Raw genomic sequence first — 25,596 nt, forward strand, 5'->3', positions numbered from 1 at the left:
TGAGAAAGAAAACTACAGACCAATTTCCCTAATGAGGCGAAATTTTTCAACAAAATACTAGCAAGACTATCGCAATATATCACAAAGATCATACATTATTATACCAGGAATGCAAGGCTGGTTTAATATTAGGAAAGCTATAAGCATAACTGAGTATTTCAATAACAAAACCAACAAAAATCATGACTATATTAATAGATGTTGAAAAAGCTTTGGACAAAATAGAACATCTATTGCTATTAAAAACACACAAAAGCAAAGAAGCTTTAAAAAAAAAAAAATAAGTAGCATCTACCTGTGACCGAGAGCAAGCATTACTTGTGATGGGGATAAACAAGAAGCCTTCCCGATAGAATCAGGAGAAGCAAGAATGCCCATTATCACCAGCACTGTCAGTATTATACTAGAAATGCTAGCTACCACAATAAGACAAGAAAAATAAATTAAATTTTAAAAGGCAACAAGGAAACTTCCACGGCTACTATCACACTACCCACACCCCACCCTTCAAGTGGGATTTCCAGGACCATGTGAGGAGCTTTGGTACTTCTGCTTATAGGCTGGGTGGACGTAATGGGTGATACCTCACTGTATCTACCTGGCCCGATAAATCACTGTCTTTTACCCTGGGCATTAGCTCATGTGTTCCTCCCCACTGCATAGTCTCAGAACTGTAATCAAATCAATACTAACCTTACTTCCAAATAGTATATGTCAACCATCTGTTCTATGTCTGCTTTCACTACCTCAATAAAATCCTTGATATAAAGGAAAACAAATATATGGAGAAATATTTACTGCTCGTGACTAGAACATGGCAATGAAATGAATACGACAATGCTGCCTAAATAAATTTTTTTGTTTCTCTTTTAAATATTTTTATTTTTTCCAATTGCAATAAAGACAAATTACTTTATTTTTAAAAACGTAGGTATTTAGTTTTAGTTTCCAACATTCAGTTTACAATCACTCAAGCTTCTAATTTTCTCCCTCTAGCTCTCCCCACCATCCCCCCATGGCGGCGTGCAAGCAAATACAGGATCTACAAATACCTTCACATTCAACATTAGTCAGGCTGTAAGGAAGGATGGGAACCAATGGAGCGAACAAGGAGAAAGAAGGGACAAGACAAGACACAAGAGAGAGAGCAGGTGCTTTGCCTCGGTCTGCATTCAGACCCCGCAGCTCGTTCTCTGGAGGAGGACTGCCCTCTCCACCATGAGTATTTGGAATTGTCTTCTAACCCTGCATTGCTGAGAGGAGCCCAGTCTGCCAAGGTTAGTTGTCACACATACGTTGTGTCTGTGACTGTGTATAGAGTTCTCCTGGTTCTGCTCTCCTCACTCAGCTTCAGTTTATATAAGTCTCTCCAGGTTTATTATGAAGTCCATCTGCTCCTCATTTCTTATAGCACAGTATTATGCCATTACATGCATATACCACAACTTGTATAGCCATTCCCCAATTGATGGGCACCCCCTTAGTTTCCAATTCTTTGCCTCCACAAAAACAGCTTCTATAAATATTTTTATACATATGGGTCTTTTCCCCACTTCTATGATCTCTTTGGGATACAACCCTAGGAGTGGTATTGCTGGGTCAAAGGGTATGCATATTTTTTATAGACCTTTGGGCATAGCTCCAAATTGCTCTCCAGAATGGTTGGATCAGTTCACAACTCCACCAACAATGCATCAGTATTACAATTTTTCCACATCCTCTCCAGCATTTATCATTTTCCTGTTTTGTCATCTTAGCAAATCTGACCAGTGAGATGTGGTACCTCAGAGTTGTTTTGATTTGCATTTCCCTAATCAGTAGTGATTTAGGGAATTTTTTCATATGCTTATAGATTAATTTCTTCCTCTCAAAACTGCCTGTTCATATCCTTTCACCATTCATCAAATGGGAAATTATGTGTATTCTTATAGATTTGCCTCAGTTCTCCATATATTTTAAAAATGAGGCCTATATCAGAAACACTGATTGTAATTTCTTTCCCAGTTTTCCACTTCCTTCTTCATCTTGGTTACACTGGCTTTATTTGTACAGAAACTTTTTAATTTAGTGTAATCAATATTACCCTTTTTGCATTTCATAATGCTCTCTAACTACTGTTTGGTCTGCATCTGCATCATAAAGTCTTCCCTTCTCCATAAATCTGACAGGTAAACTATTCCTTGCTCTCCCAGATTGCTTACATTATCAGTCTTTATACCTACATTGTGCACACGTTTAGACTTTATTTTGGTATATTGTGTAATGTATTAGTCTATGCTCAGTTTATGCCATACTGTTTTCCAGTTTCCCCAGCAGTTTTTGGCAAATAGTGAGTTCTTATCCCATAAGCTGGGATCTTTGGGTATATCAAACAGTAGATTACTATAATCACTGAGTGCTATACCTCCTGTACCTAATCTATTCCACTGATCCACTACTGTATTCCTCAGTCAGTACCAAGTAGTTCTGATGACTACTGCTTTAAAATACAGATTAAAATCTCATATGGCTAGGCCACCTTCCCTAGCATTTCTTTTCACTGATTCCCCTGATATTCTCAACATTTTGTTCTTCCATTTGAACTCTGTTACTATTTTTTCTAGCTCTATAAAATAATTTTTGGTAGATTGATTACTATGGCACTAAATATGTAAATTAATTTAGGTAAAATTGTCATTTTTATTATATTAGCTAGACTTAATCACGAGCAAATGATGTTTTTACATTTATTTATATCTGACTTTATTTGTGTGAAAAGTATTTTGTAATTGTATTCATATAGGTCCTGGGTTTGTTTTGGCAGGTAGATTCCCAAATATGTTATAATGTCTACAATAACTTCAAATGGGATTTCTGTTTCTATCTCTTGCTTTTGGATTTCATTAGAAATATACAGGAATGCCGAGGATTTATGTGGGTTTATTTTATATCCTGCAACTTTAATAAAATTATTATCTCAAGTAGGTTTTTACTTGATTCTCTAGGATTCTCTAAGTATATCATCATATCATCTGCAGAGTGATAGCTTGGTCTCCTCTTTGCCTAATTTGATTCCTTTGATTTCTTTTTCTTGTTATTGCTACTGCTAACATTTCTTGTACCATATCAAATAAGAGTGATAAAGAACATCCTTGTTGCACCCCCTATCTTATTGGAAATGCTTCTAGCTTATCCCCATTACATTATAATACTTGCTGATGGTTTTAGATAGATGCTACTTATTATTTTAAGGAAGGCTCCATATATGCCAATACTTTCTAGTGTTTTTAAGAGGAAACTGCTGTATTTTGTCAAAAGCCTTTTCTGCATCTATTGAGATAATCATATGGTTTTTACTAGTTTTTTTTATTGATACGATGGATTATACTGATATTTTCCTAATACTGAACCTTTCTTGCATTCCTGGAATAAATCTTACCTGATCAAAGTGGATTATTCTTGTGATAAGTTGCTGTAGTCTTTTTGCTAGTGTTTTATTTAAAATTTTTGCATCTATGTTCACGAGGGAAATTAGTCTATAATTTTCTTTCTCCATTTTGTCTTTTCCCAATTTAGGTATCAGTACCATATTTGTGTCATAAAAAGAATTTGGTAAGACTCCTTCTTCTCCAATTTTCCCAAATAGTTTGTAGAGTATTGGACTCATTTGCTCTTTCAATGTTTGACAGAATTTACTCATAGATCCATTTGGCTCTGTAGATTTTTTCCTAGGGAGTTCATTGATGGCGTGTTCAATTTTTTTTTTCTGAGATGGGGTTATTTAAGTAATTTATTTCCTCTTCAGTTCATCTAGGCAACTTATATTTTTGTAAATATTCATTCATTCAACTAAGAATTTATGGGCATACAGCTGGGCAAAATAATTCCTAATTATTATTTAAATTAGCTCTTCATTGGAGATAGATTCACCCTTTTCATTTTTGATATTTGTAATTTGGCTTTCTTCTTTTTCTTTTTTATCATATTGACTAAAGGTTTGTCAATTTTATTGTTTTTTTTATAAAACCAGCTCTTAGTTTTATTTATTAATTCAATAGTTTCTTAATTTCAATTTTATTAACCTCTCCTTTGGTTTTCAGTGTTTCTAATTTAGTATTTAATTGGGGATTTTCAACTTGTGCTTTTTCAGTTGCATGCCCAATTTACTGACCTCCATTTTCTCTCTTTTATTCAGGGATATAAAACTTCCCCTAAGAACTGCTTTTGTTGCATCCCACAAGTTTTGGTAAGTTGTCTCATTATTGTCATTCTTTGTTTATAATACTTTGTACAGAAGCCCTGGGACCTTCCTGGAAGCCCTCAAAGAGGATCTTCTAATTGTATGGGTACAGAAGTCCTGGGGGAGGGTTTTGGAGATCCTGGTGGTTACTGATGATTTGTGCTGACCTCATGGACCTTGTGTGTGGGTCTGTGTTGATGATTTGTATTGAGTTCTCAGACCTTATTGGTGGGTGTGAGTTGATTTCAAAGGCAGAGAGTGAATTGATGATGGTGCTACAATGTGTATGAATATTATTGTGGCTCTGTTAAGCTTTGTCTTCCCAAGACAGGAACTGTGAAGGACTTGAGGTAGACTGGACACTGTGAGCTTCAATATGGAAGAACTAGATGAAAAACTGGATGAGGAGCCGGGAGCTGCCTGCCTTTGAATCCAGGTGACACTTGGGGCTGAGAGCCAGCCTCGAGTCAAGCTGAAAGAAGACTTTACTTGGATATTGTGTACTGAGAAGATTATGATTTACTTGTGACCAAAGGGTGGGTGGCCCCTGTATTTTCCACTACACCTTAAGAGGGTGTTGAGTAGTGACTAATGACTGAGTACTGACTGACGACTGAATAGTGACTGATTGGTAACTTAGCGTGCCCCATGAGCGGAGAATTTTGACTATTGTACTTTGTGTTCCTTGAGGAGGCAAACCTCCTTGAGGATGATTGAATGGTTGAGTTACTAAATGATTGTACTTTGTTGAAAACTACTGTGACCACTTTGGTGAAAATTAAGTGGCCATTTTAGTATTAAGTCATTGTGAATGCTGTATTTTGATTTTCTGTGATAAGCTGTGACATTGTGAATGCTGTACCTTGATTCTCTGTGAATGTTTTGCTTCGGTTTGTTATTGAATAGACTGTTCATTATAGTATGTAATCAAAACCCTGAAAGCTGTTCACTGCAGCAGTTCTCTGGAAAGCTGCTTGTGAGTGGAGTTACAGGTACAGAGTCAATAATGTCCCCTTCTGAATTTGGTTCTTCTTGCTCGCAATAGCAGTATTCAATTGTTTTTACCTTTTTTTTTTTGAACTTGCTACCTCCCCATTTACATGGCCTATTTCCTTACTTTTAAAGTGGGCTTCTACTTCTTGGGGTACAGAGGGCTCTCTGTACGACGCTTCTAGGGTCCTGGTGGTTGACTTTGTGCACTGTAGCCTCTGGGTGTCTAGACTGAGGCCAAGGCCAGGACTTTCAATCACCCTGGGTTACCCTGAGGCTCACAGAGTACAGGGTGGGGAAGGGGTAGTCTGGTCACTTCAGGTTTCCACCCCTGGGACAGACCTCAGGCAGGTTCAGCACTAGTGGCCCGTGGCGGTGGCACTCTTGTCTGCAGATTCCCTGTGATTTTGCTAAGGCACACCTGGTGTTAGTGTTTGCTGGCTCCACCCTCCTGGGCCTCAGAATCTCTCACTGGTCAGGTGAGATGAGGCTTGTTGGGATGCCTCCTGCCCTTCACTTCAGGCTCGGTACAGCCTGAGTCGTACCCTTCCTCTAGGACTCCCAGGCCTGCTGTGGGTTCCACTATGTCAGGATTTTACACTGGAGCAATAATCTCTGGCTTTTCAGGGTCAGAGTTGGGGATTAGAGCAGCTGGGGTTACTCCACCATGCTGGCTTTCAGAAATTCAAGTCAATGATTTTTAAACATCCAGGCTATGGGTTAATAGCCCCAGGCGGACCGTAGCCTTGTCTCTTACCCAGCTCCAGCAGATCCTCTGTCCTGCAGTAAGAAGTCTATGAATCACCCCTGCAGTGGACAGATTCACTTGCTGGGGTTTGCTCTGGCTCCTCTGTGGTCTGGTCTCCAGTCTGTACCAGTGCAGTCCCCGTGTGCTCCCCCTACCCAGTCCTACTACGTAATTTCCTAGACTAGTCATCTGCCACGCTCCATCTCTCAATGGATTCTGTCACTCTAAAATCCATTCAGACTCACTTTTTATAGGTTACTGAGAGAGTTCACAGAGGAGTTCAGGTGAATTCTTGCTTTCACTCTGCCATCTTGGCTCCGTAATAAAGACAAATTTTAACAATCTTTTTAAAATAAAATTTTAAGCTCCAAATTTTCTTCTTCCCTTCCTTCTCCCTAAGGTGATAAGCAATTTCATATAGGTTATACGTGTGCAATTATGTAAAACATTTCTATGTTTGTCATATTGTGAAAAAAACAAAACTAAAGGAAAAAATTATGAAAAAAATAAAGTGAAAACTATGCTTTGAGGAACATTCATACTCTACCCGTTCTTTCTCTGAATACGGATACATTTTCCAGCATGAGTCTTGGAATTGTCTTGGATCATGGCATTGCTGAGAAGAACTAAGTTATTTATTGTTAGTTGGTCATTGCACAGTGTTGCTATTACTGTGTACAATGTTCTTCTGGTTCTGCTCAGTTCACTTTGCATCATTCCACGTAAGTCTTAACAGGTTCTTCTGAAATCCAGCTGCTCATCACTGCTTAGAGCACAAAAACATATTCCCATATACCACAACTTGTTCAGTCATTCTCCAATTAAAAGCCATTTCCCAATTTAAGAATAGTCAAAGGATATGAACAGGTAGATTTCAGAAGAAATCAAAGTTATCAGTAGGCATATGAAAGAAAAGCTCTAATTCACTAATAATTAGAGAAAAGTACATTAAAACAACTTGGAAGTAGTAACTCATAGCCATCAGACTGGCTAATATGGCAGAAAAAGAAAATGACAATAGCTGGAGGGGCTGTGGAAAAACAGGTATACTAATACACGGTTGTTGGGGCTGTAAACTAGTCCAAACTTTCTGGAAGATGATTTCTCACTATGCCCAAAGAGCTATGAAATTGTGCATACCCTTTGACCCAGCAATACTGTTATTATGTCTGTATCCTGAAGAGATCAAAGGAAAGACCCATAAGTACAAAAATATTTATAGCAACTCTTTTGTGGTGGCAAATTGAGGAGAAGCACAAGTTGTGGCATATGATTGGAATGGAAAATTACTGTAAGAAGAAATCATGAAGGGAATGGTTTCAGAAAACCTGGGAATACAGATACGAACTCTTACAAAGTGAAATGAGCAGAATCAGGAGAACATGCATTCAGTGAAAGCAATACTGTAATGATAACCAACTGCCAAAATTCTGGGTCTCAGTCCCAGGACAAAAAAGATCATTAGCACGCCTAAGCTTGCAGCCACAGAGTCACATTTCCAGGGTGGAAAAGAGTACTTGTGGTGGCTTAGACCAGTGCTGAGAACAAGAGAGCAGTAAATACATCTCCTCCTAGATCACACCTTGGAGGACCTGAAAGCTCACAAACCTCCAGAACTACCTCTGAAAACAGTTGTACAGAAACCCGAAGCTTGGGGAAATGTGCCTTCCACTCCAGAGGCCGAGGCCCACTGCAGCATAGTTAAAAGTCAAGAAATAGGCTGAAAAATGAGCAAACAGCAGAGAAATATTGTGCCTACAGAAAGTTATGGTGACAGGGAAGATCAAAACACAAACTCAGAAGACAACAAAGTCAAAACTGCAACATCCAAAGCCTCAAAAAAAGAAAAAAAAATATATATATATATGAATTGCTCTGACTATCAAAAAGGATTTTTAAAATCAAGTAAGAGAAGGGGTGGCCAGGTAGCACAGTGAGTAAGAGCACTGGCTCCAGTGTCGGGATGACCTGAGAATCGAATCCAGGCTCAGACACTTAGCACCCACCCAGAAACACCTGGCCGTGTAACCTTGAGCAAGTTACTTAACCCCAATTGCTTTTAAAAAAAAAGAAATCAAGTAAGAGAGGCAGAAGAAAAATGGGAAGAGAAATGAGAATGTTGCAATAAAATCATGATAAAAGAGCCAACAACTTGGTAAAGGAGGCACAAAAACTTACTGAAGAAAATGACACCTGAAAAAAACAGACTAGGCCAAATGTTAAAAAGAGGTACAAAAGTCCAATAAAAAGAATGCCTTGAAAAGCAGAATTGACCAAATAGAAAAGGATATACAAAAATTCACTGAAGAAAGAGTGTCTTAAAAAGCAGAATTGGCCAAGTGGAAAAATAGGTACAAAAATCCACTGAAGAAAAAAACTCCTTAAAATGTAGAATTGGCCAAATGGAAAAGAAGGTACAAAAAGTTAATGAAGAAAATAATTCCTTAAAAATTAGAATTGGGAAAGTGGAAGCTAATGACTCCATGAGACATCAAGAAACAATCAAAGAAAATCAAAAGAATGAAAAAATTTAAGAAAATCTCAATGGTCTCTTAGCTCACTGTTAAAACAACTGCCCTGGAAAACAGATCGAGCAGAGAGAATTTAAGAATTATTGGACTACCTGAAAGCCATGATAAAAAAAAGAGCCTAGACATCATCTTTCAAGAAATTATCAAGGAAAACTGTCCTGATATGAGAACCAGGGGGAAAAACATAAATGGAAAGAATATACCGATCACTTCCTGAAAGAGATCCCAAAATGAAAACACCCAGGAATATTATAGCCAAGTTCCAGAGTTCACAGGTCAAAGAGAAAACATTCCAAATATCCGAAAAGGAACAATTAAAATATCAGGATAACACAAGATCCAGCAGTTTCTACATTAAAGGACTGGAGTTCTTGGAATCTGATATTCCAGAGGGCAAAAGAGCTAGGATCAAGAATCTGACTCAAACTGAGTAAAATTCTTCAGGGGATAAAATGGATACTCAATGAAATAAAGAACTTTTAAGTATTCCTGATGAAAAGACCAGAGCTGAAAAGAAAATCTGACTTTTAAATACAAGATTCAAAGGAAACATAAAAAAGGTCAACAGGAAAGAGAAATCATAATGGATTAAATAAGGTTAAGCTGTTTATATTCTTACATGGGAAAAAATGATAATCATAACTCCTAAAAACCTTCTCATTATTAAGGCAGTTAGAATGAGAATGTATAGACATAGGGCACAGGTGTGAGTCAAATATGATGGGATGATTATCTAAAAAAATAAAATTAAGGGGAGAGAAAGAATGCACTGGGAAAAGGAGAAAGGGAGAAGTTGAATGGGGTAAATTATCCCACATAAAAGAGGTTCAAAAGAGCTTTTATAATGGAAAGGAATGTGGGTAGTAGGTGGGAAGGAGGAGTGCATGAACCTTACCCTCAACAAAACTGGCTCAAAGAGGGAATAACATACACACTCAGTTGGGTGTAGAAACTGATCTTACTATACGTAAGAGAACAAGGGGAAGGGGATAAGAGAAGAGGGGTGGGGGAATGATAGACAGGAGGGCAGACTGGAGAGGGTAAAAGTCAGAAGCAGAACACTTGAGAATAGACAGGGTAAAAGGCGTAAGAGAGTAGGAAAAATGGTGGAGACCAGGATGGAGGGAAACGCAAAGTTGGCAATCATTACCATTAAAAAAAAATTTCACAGCAAGTTTCTCTGATAAAGACCTCATTGCCCAAACATATAGAAAACTGAGTCAAATTTCTAGAAATAAGAGCTGTTCCTCAACTGATAAATGGTAAAAGGATATGAACAGGCAGTTTTCAGATGGAGGAATCAAAGCTATCTATAGTCATATGAAAAAATGCTCTAAATTATGATTGGTTAGAGAAATGCAAATGAAAACAACTCTGAGATACTACCCCACACTTATCAGATTGATAATAAGACAGAAAAAGAAAATGGCAGATGTTGGAGAGGATGGGAAAACTGGGACACTAATGCACTATTACTGGAGCCTGAACTGATTCAATCATTCTGGAGAACAATTTGGAACAATACCGAAAGAGCAATCAAACTGCACATACTCTGATCCAGTAACACCACGACAAGGTCCGTATCCCAAAGAGATCACAAAAAGGGAGAAAATGACCTACACACAAAATATTCATAGCAGCTCTTTTAGTGGTGGCAAAGAATTGGAAATTGAGGGGATGCCTGTCGATCGGGTAATGGCTGAACAAGCTGTTGTATATGATTGTGATCGAATACTACTGTGATTTAATAAATGACAAGCAGAATGATCTCAGAAAAACCTGGAAAAGCATAACCAGGAGAACTAGATAGAGAGGAATCAGGAACAATTAGACTTAATAACCCAGGGTTCATTCATCTGAGAATAGAAATTATTTTGGGAAGAACATCCTAAATGGCTAGAAGAGCTGGAAATACTAGAATACTCTTTCTCTGCATGTGTATTTATATACATACATACATATATACACATACACAGAGAGAGGGAGAGAGGAAAGGAAGGGAGAGAGGGTGGGGGAGAGAGAGAGACAGAGAGAGAGAGACAGAGACAGAGAGAGAGAGACAGAGACAGAGAGAGACAGAGAGAGACAGAGAGAGAGAGACAGAGAGAGAGAGACAGAGAGAGAGAGACAGAGAGAGAGAGAGAGAGGGAGACAGAGAGAGGGAGAGAGAGACAGAGAGAGAGAGACAGAGAGGATATTGTAATAAATACTAAAAACCCACGTAGGAGAAATAAGCTTTGGATTAACATAGGATCATAGACATAGAGCTATAAGAGACTTTAGATGACATCTAGTATGAGATTACAGATCTAGAGCTACGAAGAAAGCCAATGTCTATACTCTATAGAATCCAACCCCCTCATTTTAAGGATGAGGAAATCAAAGCACAGACAGATTCAGAGACTGTCACAAAGGTCAGGTCCTCAGAATTCAGAGTCAAGTGCTGCCTTTTATATTTTTAATATGTGTATTGTGTGTGTATATATGTATATATATACATACACATATATGTATATACACACATACATACATACATAAACACATCTTAATTTTTTTTCCTTTTTCACATCTTCTATCTTGTTGAATTCACTGAGAACTGGATGATGATAATGCTTCCCTGGCCACTCTTTCCTTCCTTGGTTGCACCTTCACTCACACCCTCCAATCCACTAATTAAAATGGTGAAGTGGAAATACCCCTTACTCCCCAGTGCCACTTCCCTCTACCACCACCATCCAGTAACTCTCCTCCTTTAAGGTTTATTCAATCCATTAGTAACATGTAACTGGTGAATGGGTTCACCCACTCAAGATTCTGGTAGCTGTTATGTATCAATCCCCAATATTTACACTCCTTTCCTCAAAAAGTTCAGTGCCTCACAGTCTCTCTCCTCCCAACTCCTGCCCTTATTCGAGTGAACTTCAACATACATACTGATATTCCCTCCAAAACCCTAAGTTCCCAGTTCCGTAGCTGATTCATTTTCTACCATTTCTCCTCCAAAGAACCTCAACACAACAGAGACGGTCATACTCTTGATTCTGCCACCACTAACAAATGTTCTCCTTCTATATTCATGAACTCTGAAATACCCTTTTCTGATCAAAATTATTCTACTTCTTTTCGCCCTTAATCCTCTTCTTTGTCTTCACCAAGACCTCCAATCTATTCCCAAGTCCTCCCTTCTGTACTAGTGACACTTGGCTCCCTCCTGTATCTTGGTCCACTGGAGAAAGCTCAGAATCACCTCTAAAGTGGGCTGTTTTGTTGAATTTCTTTCCCTCCTTAGTTCCAATCTTGCCCTGTGGAATCTTGGCTCTGGATTAATTCCACTGTTTACTGCCTTTACTCCTCTACATGTGCTGCTGAAACTGAAGGGAAATCATGAGACTGCTTGCTGACTGGGTTCACAATAAATTCATGCTACATAATCTCAGCTGGGAGAGCAGCATAGCCAAACAACCCTTTTGTACCTCCCCAATCAATCCCCTATCCTATCTGCACAGTGCTTTTGTAACTTTTTCATCTCCCTCCAAGTTTCCTCTTTCCCCTTCTCTTCTTCTTCCCCTCTCCTCATCTCATGTCACTCAGATGCATCTCCCGTCTTCTCTTTACCCTTACCTCATATGAATAAGTGGCCCTTTTCCTTGCCAAGGCAAACCCTTCTACATACATAAAGGACCAATGTTCTCCAGCAGATTACCCCCTCTGTCATCTCTACGTGCTCACTCATGTGATGTCTGCTTCTCTACAGCCTGAAAACACCCATGTCTTCTCTCTCCTCAAAAAGTCCTCATTTGATCCTCCATGCTATCATCCTATATTTCTTCTCCCCTTTCTATGGCTAGACTCCTTGAGAAGGCATTCTATAACTGCTCCTACATTTCCTCTCACCCCCCCTTACTCTGCAGTCTGACATCTAATGTCACCGTCCAGCTGATACTACTTTCTGTATAGAAACCAAAGACCTCTTTAACAAATCTGATGGCCTTTCCTCAGTCCTCTTCTTCCACGATCTCTCTAGATCCCTGCTGATCACCCTCCGCTCCTTGATGCTTTTTTCTCTCAGGTTTTCATGCCCCTGCTGTCTCCTAGGCCTCCTCCTCCCTGTCTGGCTGCCCCTTTGCTGGATTCACATCCAAGTCGCGTCCATTTGCTATGTGCTTTTCCCAAGGTGCTATCCTGGCTCCTCTTCTTTTCTCCTTCTATACTAGTAGCCTTGGTGATCTCATCAGCTACCTCTCCACGCAGATGACTCACAGATCTACTTATCTCTAACCTCTCCTTGACCTCTGGTCGGTGTCCTCTGGGTTCCCTTTCAACTCTAAATCTATGATTATATGATCCTAAACAGGGTAGCAAGAGGAATAAAGAAGTAACTAATATCATTATGGTCACAAAATGCTGATTGCAGCATTCGATATAACAATGCCCACCCTTAACCTGGACGTTCAAATAGGGCTAGTTTAGGTTTTACCTTTCTCATGCAGAAGAAAAGTTTTCTTTCTCGTGACAAAAAATTACAAAACAACAATAAAGGATCTTTTTCTGCCAGAGAAATTCACATTGCAAGTTATACTTTGAAAAAAGGTGAAGCCTAATAAGGGACACTTCACTGAATTTTGATTAACAATATAAAAATTCTAAATGATAATTAGAAGTCTGCTATTTGGTAGAAATAAATTCATCAAAAATTTGTTCCATAACTCTAAAGTCTTACCATATCCTATGACAAAGGGATTCCAACAGAGTCTTCCCAGCAACTGACCAATTAAGGGAAATCTCTGAATAGCCACAGAAAAATCCTGTAAAAAGAATATTACAAGTCTATAAAAAGACAGTTCAGAGAGACTGAAATGATATTAACATGAGCTTTAAACTTTAGTCAGCTCTTTTGAAAAAATAGAAAATAAATAATTGAAGTCCTTTAGTTATTTAATCAAAGTAAGACTCTCAGGAAACTATCCTAATGTCATCCTTTAAATAGGTCATCTAAAACCAAGATACATATTTCCTTAAGGTAATAGATGAATCATATTAAAATTTTAATATCATTTTCCTCATTCTTAGAACATGAGAAGTTACATGATTCGAAGATAGCAAGGATTTCATAATAGTAATATACAATGAGAATATATTTGATAACTTATAATCAGATAATCCTATACCTTAGTTTTGTACTGAAATGTAAACTACTGCCCTGAAATTCGTGAAAGATCTAATAGCACCCAAAGCATAAAGGTAAAATTTCTACTACTATTTGTGCTCACTGTATGCTAAATGACATTATAATCATAAGCTTAGGCTTGCAGAAGAGATGGGGAGGGAAAGAGAGGGTACAGAAGAGGAGGGAACAAAAGGTCAAATAGAAATATTTTTTAAACAATAAAAGAAGAAGAGTAAATTCTATAGGTTGTTTTGTAATTGGTCTGCTTTCCCATTTCCATATATTTACTGCTATAGAATAAGTGGAGAAGTTTTTAAATGGGACAGAACTAAGACAACATACAAGTAACTGAAACACTAATTATTTCTTGCTTCAATATGTTCCTAACATTTGTCTCACATTCAAGAATGATCTTAAGACTTTTTGTGCTGTGCACAGAAGGTCCAATTTAAACCAAGTGTCATAGCTTTGACACACCAAAATGGTATGAAGCAATCAGAATGCATTGGATAATTGTGCAAAATAGACTTTTGTATAAAGGTTTCTAAAACACATACAAATTTATTTTTATCATCATGAAGATAATATCCAACTTGCCAGATTTTTATAAAAATTTCACATGCAAAGCTTAGTTCTGCTTATAAAATTTAAAAGACAAGCGTTTTATAAATGACATTATTTTTGTAAATTTTAAAAGCACTGTGTAAAAGTCATGAAACTATTATATTTGTATAAAATCATTTTATACTGAAATAATTACTACAAATGAAAAGATTTTATCTCAAAAGTAAAAATACAAAATTTGTACTAACCTAAAAACAATTAACAAAAAAATGACATACTAATAAAAATACTTATATAGTATTTCTAATACTTCTCAGTGACCTGAGCATGGGGATTCTCAGCTTAAAGTTGCTATAATACAGAGTAGTTTGCAGTCAGCAAGCTCTTCAAGATTTAAAGGATCAGTTACAATATAACATAGAAATACCTTTAAAGAATACAATTTATGACCTGGCAGCCAGGATCAAATTCTTGTTTACTTTAAAGAGCAGGTTTTTTAAGGCTACTTGATTGGTCAAGAAGTCTCATGTGACAATATAACCAATCAAGAAAAAAAAAGCCTTCTTTACCAATAAATCAGGGACTCAGGAAACACATTCTTGTTTGCATTACCTGTGGCTGTTTCCCCAATTTGCCTCTGTGATCTAGCAATACATTAGGTCAATACCACAAGCCTCTTTGCTACCATTAGCTTTCTGACTTGCTGAAATCTGGGGTGCAGATTGCTTCTGAAACGGTCTTTAAAACATTTCATTCTTCTGGTAAGTCACTTACCATATGTTTCAAGGTTTCATAAATCTGCTGCAGGAACTTCTGTAATTGAGGCAGGTGAAGGCAGACATCTTGCTGGGATTCCAGAGTAGCGGCCTGGCCCCACGCAACAGCCTTATTCAGCCAAAACTCCAAGTTCAAAGGAAGGTCTAGTGAATCCTGAGCCATCTCAAATGGCAGAAAAAGCAAAGCTTCCAATGGTCATGTTTTGCCTACAGTTCAAGAAAAAAAAAGGTGACATTCGGCAAATACATAATCTGCAAAACGGAAACATGTCAGAAATATTCTTCCACCTCCCTGCCCCATACACTACAGCACAGTTAACGGTAAAATTACATGGGGCGAAGACACTAAACCTTCTGTGCTTAAAAGAGAAAGAAAAAAAAATCAGAGGTGGAATAACGATGAAATTGCTTCAGAATGTGTTTCCCAACCAGGATCTGATTTTTTACCATGCAAAACTTTCATCACTAGGAGAATCATAAGAGCAATGAACTGATATGCTACAATGTATCACCATATGCACACAGTAATGCTGTGTGAGAATCACAGCTGATAATACTTCATATATTCTTTCTAAGACTGGGCTATTTACTTTTAAGTAGTCTAAATTTAAAATAAAAAAATAAACTCATTCATTTTCATTATTGAAGCTTAAAAAAGCCTGTAAGCAAAAATATATTTTCTGGAGTTTTTATGTCTACCATTGGAAGTTTGGGGACATTTTAAAAAAACCACTTCTTTACTAATCATTATTAATGAAATTACTTGTTTCGTTGTTTTTTTTCTTAATACAATATAAAAAACATTTTAAAAGTTCATTTCATATGCATAATCATGTTACCTACTCCATTAATTGAATATACTACACTTTATATCACTGATCTAAAATTATTCATAGGAATAGAGTATAGTTGGGGAAAACAGTCAGACAAATTATGTGTATATATTGAAGGAAGCAAAAGCTTCTAATTTAGTTCTAAATTTGATAATTACTGAAAATCAAAAAGTCACATGTATAAGATCATAGAATGGAAGACATATAGTTCAATCCCTTCATTTACAGAAGATAAAACTGAGACCCACTGAGGTTAAGTGACCTTTTCAAAGTCACACAATTAAGAATAAATATATAAGCAGTATCTACTATGTGCTAAAAGGGGTACAAATACAAAGAATGAGACAATCACTACTCATAATAAGAGAACATTCTAATTTGGGAAACAAATACACATGAAAATGTATACATAGCATAAAAGTAAAATTGATACAGACACAAAGTAATTAAATTAGTCAAATACAGGTAATTTAGGAGGGACGGGGAGTAGGAGGTTGGGAAGGATGTTGGATGGGGGGTGGGAGGATCTGTATAAGTCTCATGCAAAAGATGAGTGGTGGTTGTTGTTCAGTCGTGCCCAATTCTTGGTGACCCCATGGACCACAGCACACCAGGCCCTTCTGTGCTCCACGATCTTTCAAAGTCTGTCCAAGATCATGTTCATTGTTTCCATGACACTATCTACTCATCTCATCCTCTGCCATCCCCCTTTTCTTTTGCCTCCAATCTTTCCCAACACCAGGGTCTTTTCTAGTGAGTCCTATCTTCTCATTATGTGGCCAAAGTATTTAATCTTCAGCATTTGTATTTGACCTTCCAGAGAAAAGCCCAAATTAACTTCTTTAAGTATTGACTAATTTGGTCTCCTTGTTACACAAGGGTCTCTAAAAAGTCTTCTCCAACACCACAAATCAAAAGCATCGATTCTGGTACTTCCAGGAGCCAAGACGGCAGAGTAAGCAGTAAGTCACTCTCACTCTCCTTTACTGACCTTGAAAACCCAGAAAATACTGCCCTAGGAAAAATCCCAGAACAGTGGAGTCAGCAGAAAGAGGGAGCACAGCAGTTCTTTAGCTTGGGAGGTCCTTCTTGCTGTGGCTGAAGGTAAACAGTATAGGATGGGAGGCATCCAGGCAAGCCAGGAGCAAGCCCCACCTTGGCAAACCTGCAGGAGATCCTGAGCCCCAGCGTGGTGGAGTCAGCAAACAGCAACAGCAGGACCCTCACACACCTCTGCTAAGCCAGGAGAACTGGCAGCTACCAGCCCAGGGAACCACTACTTGAATAATATATGGGCTTCCACCAAAAGCTGAGCCCACCTTTGCTTTAGCGCTGCTCCTGGGAAGGAGACCTCCAGTGGCCAGACCCCCCACCTCTGAGTTTCAGTGTAACCCAGGGAAACACAAAAATATCTCACCTGGCCTCAGCATACATCAGCCACAACAACCAGCTTCAGCTCAGCACCAGGTAAGTTACAGCATTGTACAGCTTTCAGCTGAGAGAATCAGAGGCTCCAGCATACAGTCAGTAACCAGGCTCCCTAGCCCCCAGCACCAGAGGCATAGGACAGAGCCCACCATGCTCAAGAAGCATAGCTCAACTTACAAGCCAGGAAAAAGGCAAACACAATAAGCAAAAATCAACTTCAAAAAGCAAAGACCAGAGAGTCTTACTATGGGAACAGGTAAAATCAAAACACAAATTCAGAAGAGGCCACCACCGTCACTACATCCATATCTGAAACCTTAAAGGAGAATATGAACTGGTCTAAAGCCCAGTCTTCCTACTGGAAGACCTCAAGAAGAATTTTAAAAGTAAACAACTGACAAAATAGAAAAAAAAAATCACTTAAGAAAACAATTCCTTAAAAAGTAAAACTGGCCAAATGGAAAGCCAGTTGAAGAAAACAATTCATTAAAAATTATAATTGGGCAAGTGGAAGCTAATGGCTCTAGGAGGCATCAAGAATCAGCCAAAATCAAAACAATGAAATAAAAGAAAACGTAAAATATTTCATTGGAAAAATAACTGACCTGAAAAATAAATCCAGGAGAGATAATTTATTAATTATCGTGGAATTAGTGGAAAGCTATTTAAAACTAGTGGAAAGCCATGATGAAAAAGAGAGCCTGGACAGCATCTTCCAAGAAATCATCAAGGAAAACTGTTCTGAGGCCCTAGAACCAGAAGGTAAAATAGTCATCAAAAGAATCCACTGATCATGGGGCGGCCAGGTAGCACAGCGAGTAAGAGCACTGGCTCCAGTGTTGAGAAGACCTGGAGATCGAATCCCGGGCTCAGACACTTAGCACCCACCCAGAAACACCTGGCCATGTAACCTTGAGCAAGTTACTTAACCCCAATTGCTTAGGGGCGGCCAGGTGGCTCAGCAAGTAAGAGCACCAGCTCCAGTGTCGGGATGACCTGGATCAAATCTGGGCTCAGATACTCAGCACCACACCCAGAAATAACTGGCCGTGTAACCTTGAGCAAGTTACTTAACCCCTATTGCTTTAAAAAAAAAAAAAAAAAGAATCCACTGATCACCTCCTGAAATAGATCCCAAACTGAAAATGTCAAGGAATATTGTAGCCAAATTCCAGAATTATCAAGTCAAGGAGAAAATACTGCAAGCAGCCAGAAACAATTCAAATATCATGGAACTACAGTCAGGATCACACAGGACCCTGAAGCTTCTTTTTTTTTTTTTAAAGCAATTGGGGTTAAGTAACTTGCTCAAGGTTACACGGCCAGTTATTTTGTGTGGGTGCTAAGTATCTGAGGCCGGAACCGATCCCGGGTCTCCTGACTCTGGGGCTGGCACTCTTATTCACTGCACCACCTGGCTGCCCCAGACCCTGCAGCTTCTATATCAAAAGATCAGAGGGCGTGGAATATGATATTCTATAAGGCAAAGGACTTTGGATTACAACCACAGCAAAATTGAGCATAATCGTTCGGGCAAGGAGATGGATATTCAGTGAAATAAGGAACTTCCAGACCTTTCTGATGAAATGACCAGAGTTCAATGGAAAATTTGATCTTCAGATATAAGACTTAAGAGAGGCATAAAGAAGTAAACAGAAAAAAAAAACCCAAACATATTGTTAAATAAGAGCAAACTGTGTACATTCCTATAGGGGAAGATGATACTTGTAAACCTTGAGAATTGTATCTTTATTACAACAATTAAAAAGGATATACATAGACAGAGGTTATGTGTATAAATTAACTGATATGATGATAAAAAACCTAATTAAGGGGTGAAAAGGGATTGTAATGGGAGAAGAAGAAAGGAGAAAGCAGAAAAGGGTAAATTACTTCACACGAAGAGGCACAAAAACATTACAGTAGAGGGAAGAAAGGAGGGAGATGAACACTGTTTGAACTTTAGTCTTGTCAGATTTGGTTCAAGGAAGAAATAACATATTCAGGGATAGAAATCTAACTTGTCCTACAGGTAGTAGGAGGGAAAGGGGGAAAGAAAAGGGAGAGGGTGGTTAAAAGGGAGGGAAGAAATAGTAAGGGAAAAGGGAAAGAAAAAGGAGTGGGCCTGATAGAAGGGAGGGAAGACTGAGGGAGGCGGTAGTTAAAAGCATAAACCGCGCGCGCGTGGGTGTGTGTGTGTGTGTGTGTGTGTGTATATAATATTAAGGGAATTTGAAGATCTTCCCTGCCCCTTAATAGGTTCATGTGACTGAACCAGTCCACAGCTGAGTCACATGGAGCTCAGGCTGAGAGGACTTTGCCCAAAAGAGCAAGAACAAAGAACAGGAAGGTGTAGCAGCAAGCACCCCAAGCACGTCCTCAGGGTTTGCTGCCCATACAGGTTCTTGGATCTGCTTTGTTAAAGGAAAGCAACTCAAAATGGGTTAACAAGCTTACTTTAATCAGTCAGACATATATCGTTTACCTTGTTCAGGGGAAAAGGTCAGCAGCCCGAACTTCAAAGTATACAGGCAGAATTATCAAGACAGAAACAGATCAAGTAGACAGATTTCCAAACTGTCCAACCATTACATCCATACCCAGTCAACATCTGGGTTTCCACATCTGGGCTTTTCAAAGCCGGGGGGGCCCTGGACAACGGCTTCCCAGAATACAGATCAAATCACAGAACACTTCTCAAAGTGAGCCCCCAAAACAAAGCTACACATCAGGGCTTATATATCCTTCTCCTGGCTCAGAGAATGTAACAACCTTATTGACTCACTGGCCAATCAAGAAGTATCTACTGAAAAACAAGCCTCCCACCCCAGGCTTCAGGTGCACTTTAGCCTAGGGGCAGGGAAGATCTTCCAAATTTGCATTTCCATTACAGAAGGGTGGAAAAGGAAGGGGGAGAGTGAGGTGGAGAGAGGAAAGAGAGAAAAAGAGAGAGGAGGCAGAACAGCTGCTGTGCATGTGAGACGGCATTCTGCTTGAGGGAGCTTGTTTGTGGGGAGGCCTGATGGAGTGAAGGCTTGGGGATGATGGTGCTGCCTGCATTGGTAATATGTACCAACTCCTTTATTACCATGGTAGATCTGGCCTTGTAGTATGAATAAATAGGGAAGAAGAGAGTTTGTTATATCTTGCAATTCAAACCTGGAATTACACCTGCACATTCACAGCAGCCACTGTGGGTACTGCAATGGTGTAACAGGAGAAAGAAATAGGGTGGGGAGAAAGCTACAGATACTGATCGTAACTGTGAATTTGAATGGGATGAACTCTTCCATTAAAGAATCTGATAGAAGAATGGATTAAAAACCATAATCCTACAGTATGTTGTTTACAAGAAACATACTTAAAATAGGGGGATACACAGAAGGTAAAGGTGAAAGGCTGGAGGAGAATGGAGTATGCTTCAGCTGAAATTAAAAAAGCAGGAGTAGCAATCCTAATCTCAGATAAAGTAAAATCAAAAATAAATCCAATTAAAAGAGATAAGGAAGGAAATCATATCCTGCTAAAAGGCACCACAGACAACTGTAATGGGGATGGGAATTTAAAGATCTTCCCTGGCCCTTAATAGACCCAGAGGGGAATCTGAAGACCTTCCTGCTTTAAAAGTAAACTGTGCCCCCAATAGGCTTAATATAATCACATGGAGCCTGTGCTGGAGGGAATTTACTGAAGGGTTTGCAGAGCCCACAGGAAGCTTCCCTGCAGTGAAGATAAACTCTGCCCCCTAACAGGCTGAACGTAGTCACATGGAACCTGTGGGGGGAGGGGAAGTTTGCTGAAGGGCAGCAGAGCCCACAGGAAGCTGGTAGCCAGAGCCAAAGAAATGGTGGGAGAGAGAGGAGGCTGAGGTAAGGAGACAGAGAGGTTTGTGAGTAAATATGGATCAAATACTGGTTTGTGGGAAGGCCACAGGATGCTGTGGCTCTCTGTGTTATTAAGGCTTCTTCATCTCTTTGGCACTATGATAGAATCGGCTCACTCGTTTGGGACTCAGTTTTCTGGTGTCTAGATAAATGTTTCAGTTTTGTCCTCTATATATTTGGTATATTTTGCGACCAAACGTAATGCAATATTTATAGTCACAGTCTTTATTGTGATCGTGGGCTCTATAAATATTGCATTGGTGCTACAACAATCAAGTAGTATCATTACTAAACATATATGTAGCAAGTGGTATAGAATCCAAATTACTGGAGAAGAAATTAAGGGAGTTACAGAAGAAATACACAGCAATTCTCTACTAGTGGGGGACCTCAACCTTCCCCTCTCTGAACTTGATAAATCTAACCTCAAACAAGAAAGCTAAGGAGGTGAACAGAATTTTAGAAAAGGCAGATATGGATAACCTCTGGAGAAAAATGAATAGGGATAGACAGGAATATGCCTTTTTCTCACAGTGGTACATGGCATCTGCACAAAAACTGACCATGTACTAAGGCATAAAAACTTCACAATCCAACACAGAAAGGCAGAAATATTAAATGTATTCTTTTCAGATCATGATGTAATTAAAGTTATATATAATAAAAGGGTCATGGAAAGACAGGCTAAAAATTAATTGGAAACAAAATGATATAATTCCAAAGAATGAGTGGGTCAAACAATAAAGCAGTGAAACAGACAACTTCATTCAAGAGAAAGACAATAATGAAACAACGTATCAAAACTTATGGAATGTAGTGAAAGCAGTTCTTAGGGGAACTTTTATATCTCTGAATGATTACATGAATAAAATAGAAAAAGAAGAGCTCAATGAACTGGGCATGCAACTGAAAAAGCTAGAAAACGAACAAATTAAAAATCCTCAAGTAAACACCAAATTAGAAATGCTGAAAACCAAAGGAGAGATTAATACAATTGAAATTTTTAAAACTCTTTGAATTAATAAATAAAACAGAGCTAGTTTATTTAAAAAAAATAGATAAAGCTTTGGTTAATTTGATTAAAAAAAAAGAAAACCAAATTACTAGTACCAAAAATGAAAAGGGTAAATTAACCACCAGAGAAGAGGAAATTAAAACAATAATTAGAAACTATTTTGCCCAACTGTATGCCAATATATTTGACAACCTTAGTGAAATGGATGAATTATTTACAAAAATATAAACTGCCAAGATTAACAGAAGAGGAAGTAAAATACTTAAAGAAATTGAACAATCCATCAATGAGCTCCCTAGGAAAAAATCTCCAGGGTCAGATGGATTCACAAGCAAATTCTATCAAACATTTAAAGAACAATTAATTCCAATACTATATAGACTATTTGGGAAAACAGGTGAAGAGGGGGTGTAATGGGAATGGGAATTTGAAGATCTTCCCTGCCCCTTAATAGACCTAGGGGGGAGTTTGAAGACATCCCCTGCTTTGAAAGTAAACTCTTCCCCCTAGATAGGCTGAATGTAATCACATGGAGCCTGTGATGGAGGGAATTTGCTGAAGGATGGAGCAGAGCCCACAGGAAGCTTCCCTGCTGTGAAGATAAACTCTGCCCCCTAACAGGCTAAATATAGTCGCATGGAGCCTGTGGTAGGAAGAGTTTGCTGAAGCAAAGCAGAGCCCACAGGAAGCTGGTCAGAACTAGCCGGATGGTAGAGGAGAAAGGAGGACCTCAGTCAAGGAGTCAGATAGGCTCATGAGTAGATACTGATCTTGTATTGGTTTGTGGGAAGGCTGAAGGATGCTGTGGCTCTCAGCATTATTATGGCTTCTGAATATCTTTGATACTATGATGAAATCAGCTTACTGGTTTTGGGATTCAGTTTTCTAGTGTCTAAATAAATGCTTCAGTTCTATCCTCCATCTGGAGGGTTTGGTATATTTTGTAACCGAACATCATACAATACTTATAGTCATGGTCTTCATCATGATTGCGGGCACTGGTGCTACAGGGAATCCTACCAAATTCTTTTTATGATACAAATATGATACTGATACCTAAACTGGGAAGAGTCAAAACAGAGAAAAAAAATTACAGACCAATTTCCCTAATGAATATAGATGCAAAAATTTTAAATAAGAAACCATATGATTATCTCAATAGATGCAGAAAAAGCTTTTGACAAAATACAGCACCCATTCCTGTTAAAAAACACCAGAGAGTATGGGAATAAATAGAGCCTTCTTTAAAATGATAAGTAGCATCTACCTAAAATCAACAGCAAACATTATATATAACAGAGATAAACTAGAAGCATTTCCAAATAAGATCAGGGGGTGAAACAAGGATGTCCATTATCCCCACTGTTACTCAATATGGTAATAGAAATGTTAGCTTTAGCAATAAGAGAAGAAAAAGAAATTGAACGAATTAGAATAGGCAAAGAAGAAACTAAGTTGTCACTCTTTGCAGATATAAGATGGTATACTTAGAGAATCCTAGAGAATAAAAAAAAAACTCAACTACTTGAAATTAAAAAACTTTAGCAAAATTGCAGGATATAAAGTAAACCCACATAAATCAAAGGCATTTCTACACATAACTAACAAAGTCCAATAGCAAGAGATAAGAAGAGAACTTCCATTTAAAGTTACTGTAGACATTACAAAATATTTGGGAGTCTGCCTGCCAAAACAAACCCCAGAACTACATGAACACAATATAAAACACTTGTCACACAAATAAAGTCAGATCCAAATAATTGGAAAAAACATCAGTTCCTCTTGGGCAGGCCAAGTTAATACAATAAAAATGGCAATTCTACCTAAATTCATTTACTTATTCAGTGTCATACTAATCAAAGTACCAAAAAATTATTTTATGGAGCTAGAAAAAATAATAATAAAATTCATTTAGATAAACAAAAGGTCCAGAATATCAAGGGAATTAATGAAAAGAGATGCATAGGAAGGTGGCCTAGCCAGACCAGATCTTAAATTGTATCATAAAGCAGCACTTGGCTGTGGGTAAAAAGCAGAGTGATGCATCATGTCCCTAACCTACTCCACTGATACACCACTCTTTCTTAGCTACGGCCAAGTTGTATATATGGCGAGGTATGTGCCTGATAGAATGATTTCTAACTACTGATCCTGTTATGCCATTTAAGTACATTTGCTAAAGATTTTTTTTAGTAGTCCATGAGCGCATCTTAGAGCAAAGGAGGGACTCTATGAGGCAGAAAGAGCATATTCCAAGCATGGAGGGTCGCCAGCGCAAAAGCATAGTGACATGACTGATACTTCTGTTTATTCATTTCAAACAAAATAACGAATACCTATGAAAAAGATTGCAAAGAGTCCTTCCTACTTTGTCCTCTCTAACTCCCTAATATGCTCTGAAACTATTCAAGGCTTGAAACAGAATGTATTTCTTAACTAAGACTTACCTAAGTTCAGCCCCGTCTGACTCTTCTCGACCCCGTGGACCGCAGTAGGCTAATACTGTCCATGGGGTTTTCTTGGCAAAGATACAGAACTAGTTTGTTATTTTCTTCTCCACTGTGTAAAACAAACTGAGGTTAAGAGACTTACCTAGGGTCCCAAAGCTAGTAAGTGTCTGAAGCCAGATTTAAGCACAAGTGTTCCTGACTCCAGACCCAGTGCTCTAGCCACTGAGCCATCTAGCTGCTAGGACTATCCTCTTAACTGTGTCTACAACAAGAGAGAGGTTAGGAGTAAAAAATCAACACAATGCCATTATTAAACAGATTACTTGGTGACAATTAGAGGGCCCAGGATGTAAAAACAAACAAAAAAGGTAAAGTAAGCATCTCAATAATGAATGTGAAGATTTCTACCAAAGGCTCTTCTTAAAGAACTGAAGTTAGCTGTACTGCAGAATATAGGTGTAGCACAATATAGCCTTGAATCCAAGGAACCTCAGAGTTAGAAGTACTTCATGAAGGGGTCACAAGCAGAAAACGTTTAAGAAGCCCTGGTCTAGACTGTCTAATCCAATGCCTTCTATACTGTCTACCCTTCACATAGTAACCCATTATCTCCTATTCCACTTTTAGACAGATCTGATTATTAAAAAAATGTTTGCCTACATCAAGCCTATAGCTGCCTCTCTTGAAATTCTACCAATAGCTTTTTCTGTCCAAGATCACGCATAACAAACTGACTATTTCTTCCACCACCATGACAGCCTTTCTAATACTGGAAGCCATCTATCAGATCGATCCCTCTCAAATTCTTCTTTTCTCCAAGATAACATCACTTTCCCTTACCCATTCTGGTTTCTCTCTCTTAACACCTTGCTGTCTACTCTCAAATCAAAATAAGAAAAAGGACAAGAAAAATAAATAAGTTTTCATCAAGAATTAGTCCAATCTTAGCTTGCCCTCCTGTTTCCTCCCTATGTACTCACCCTGAAAAGGA

General features: G+C 38.4%; 1 protein-coding gene across 4 annotated transcripts in view; it reads right to left on the reverse strand.

Annotated features, from left to right (window-relative positions):
- FANCC (FA complementation group C) overlaps nt 1-25,596 on the reverse strand; it is a 209,323-nt gene that overhangs the window by 139,944 nt on the left and 43,783 nt on the right. For 3 of the 4 annotated variants that reach the window (XM_069088002.1, XM_069088001.1, XM_069088004.1), the window contains exons 2-3: nt 14,994-15,202; nt 13,209-13,293 (exon numbers count right to left, since the gene is read on the reverse strand). In XM_069088002.1, the coding sequence (XP_068944103.1) occupies nt 13,209-13,293; nt 14,994-15,158 (250 nt within the window). In that variant the 5' untranslated portion in view covers nt 15,159-15,202. Of the gene's footprint in view, nt 1-13,208; nt 13,294-14,993; nt 15,203-25,596 lie in introns of those variants that run through there. The other variant, XM_069088003.1, reaches the window with a different exon arrangement.

This window comes from Petaurus breviceps, unplaced genomic scaffold, assembly GCF_028583685.1.
Source record: "Petaurus breviceps papuanus isolate PSGF00001 unplaced genomic scaffold, PetGlider_PUasm1.0 183, whole genome shotgun sequence".
NCBI lineage: Eukaryota > Metazoa > Chordata > Mammalia > Diprotodontia > Petauridae > Petaurus > Petaurus breviceps.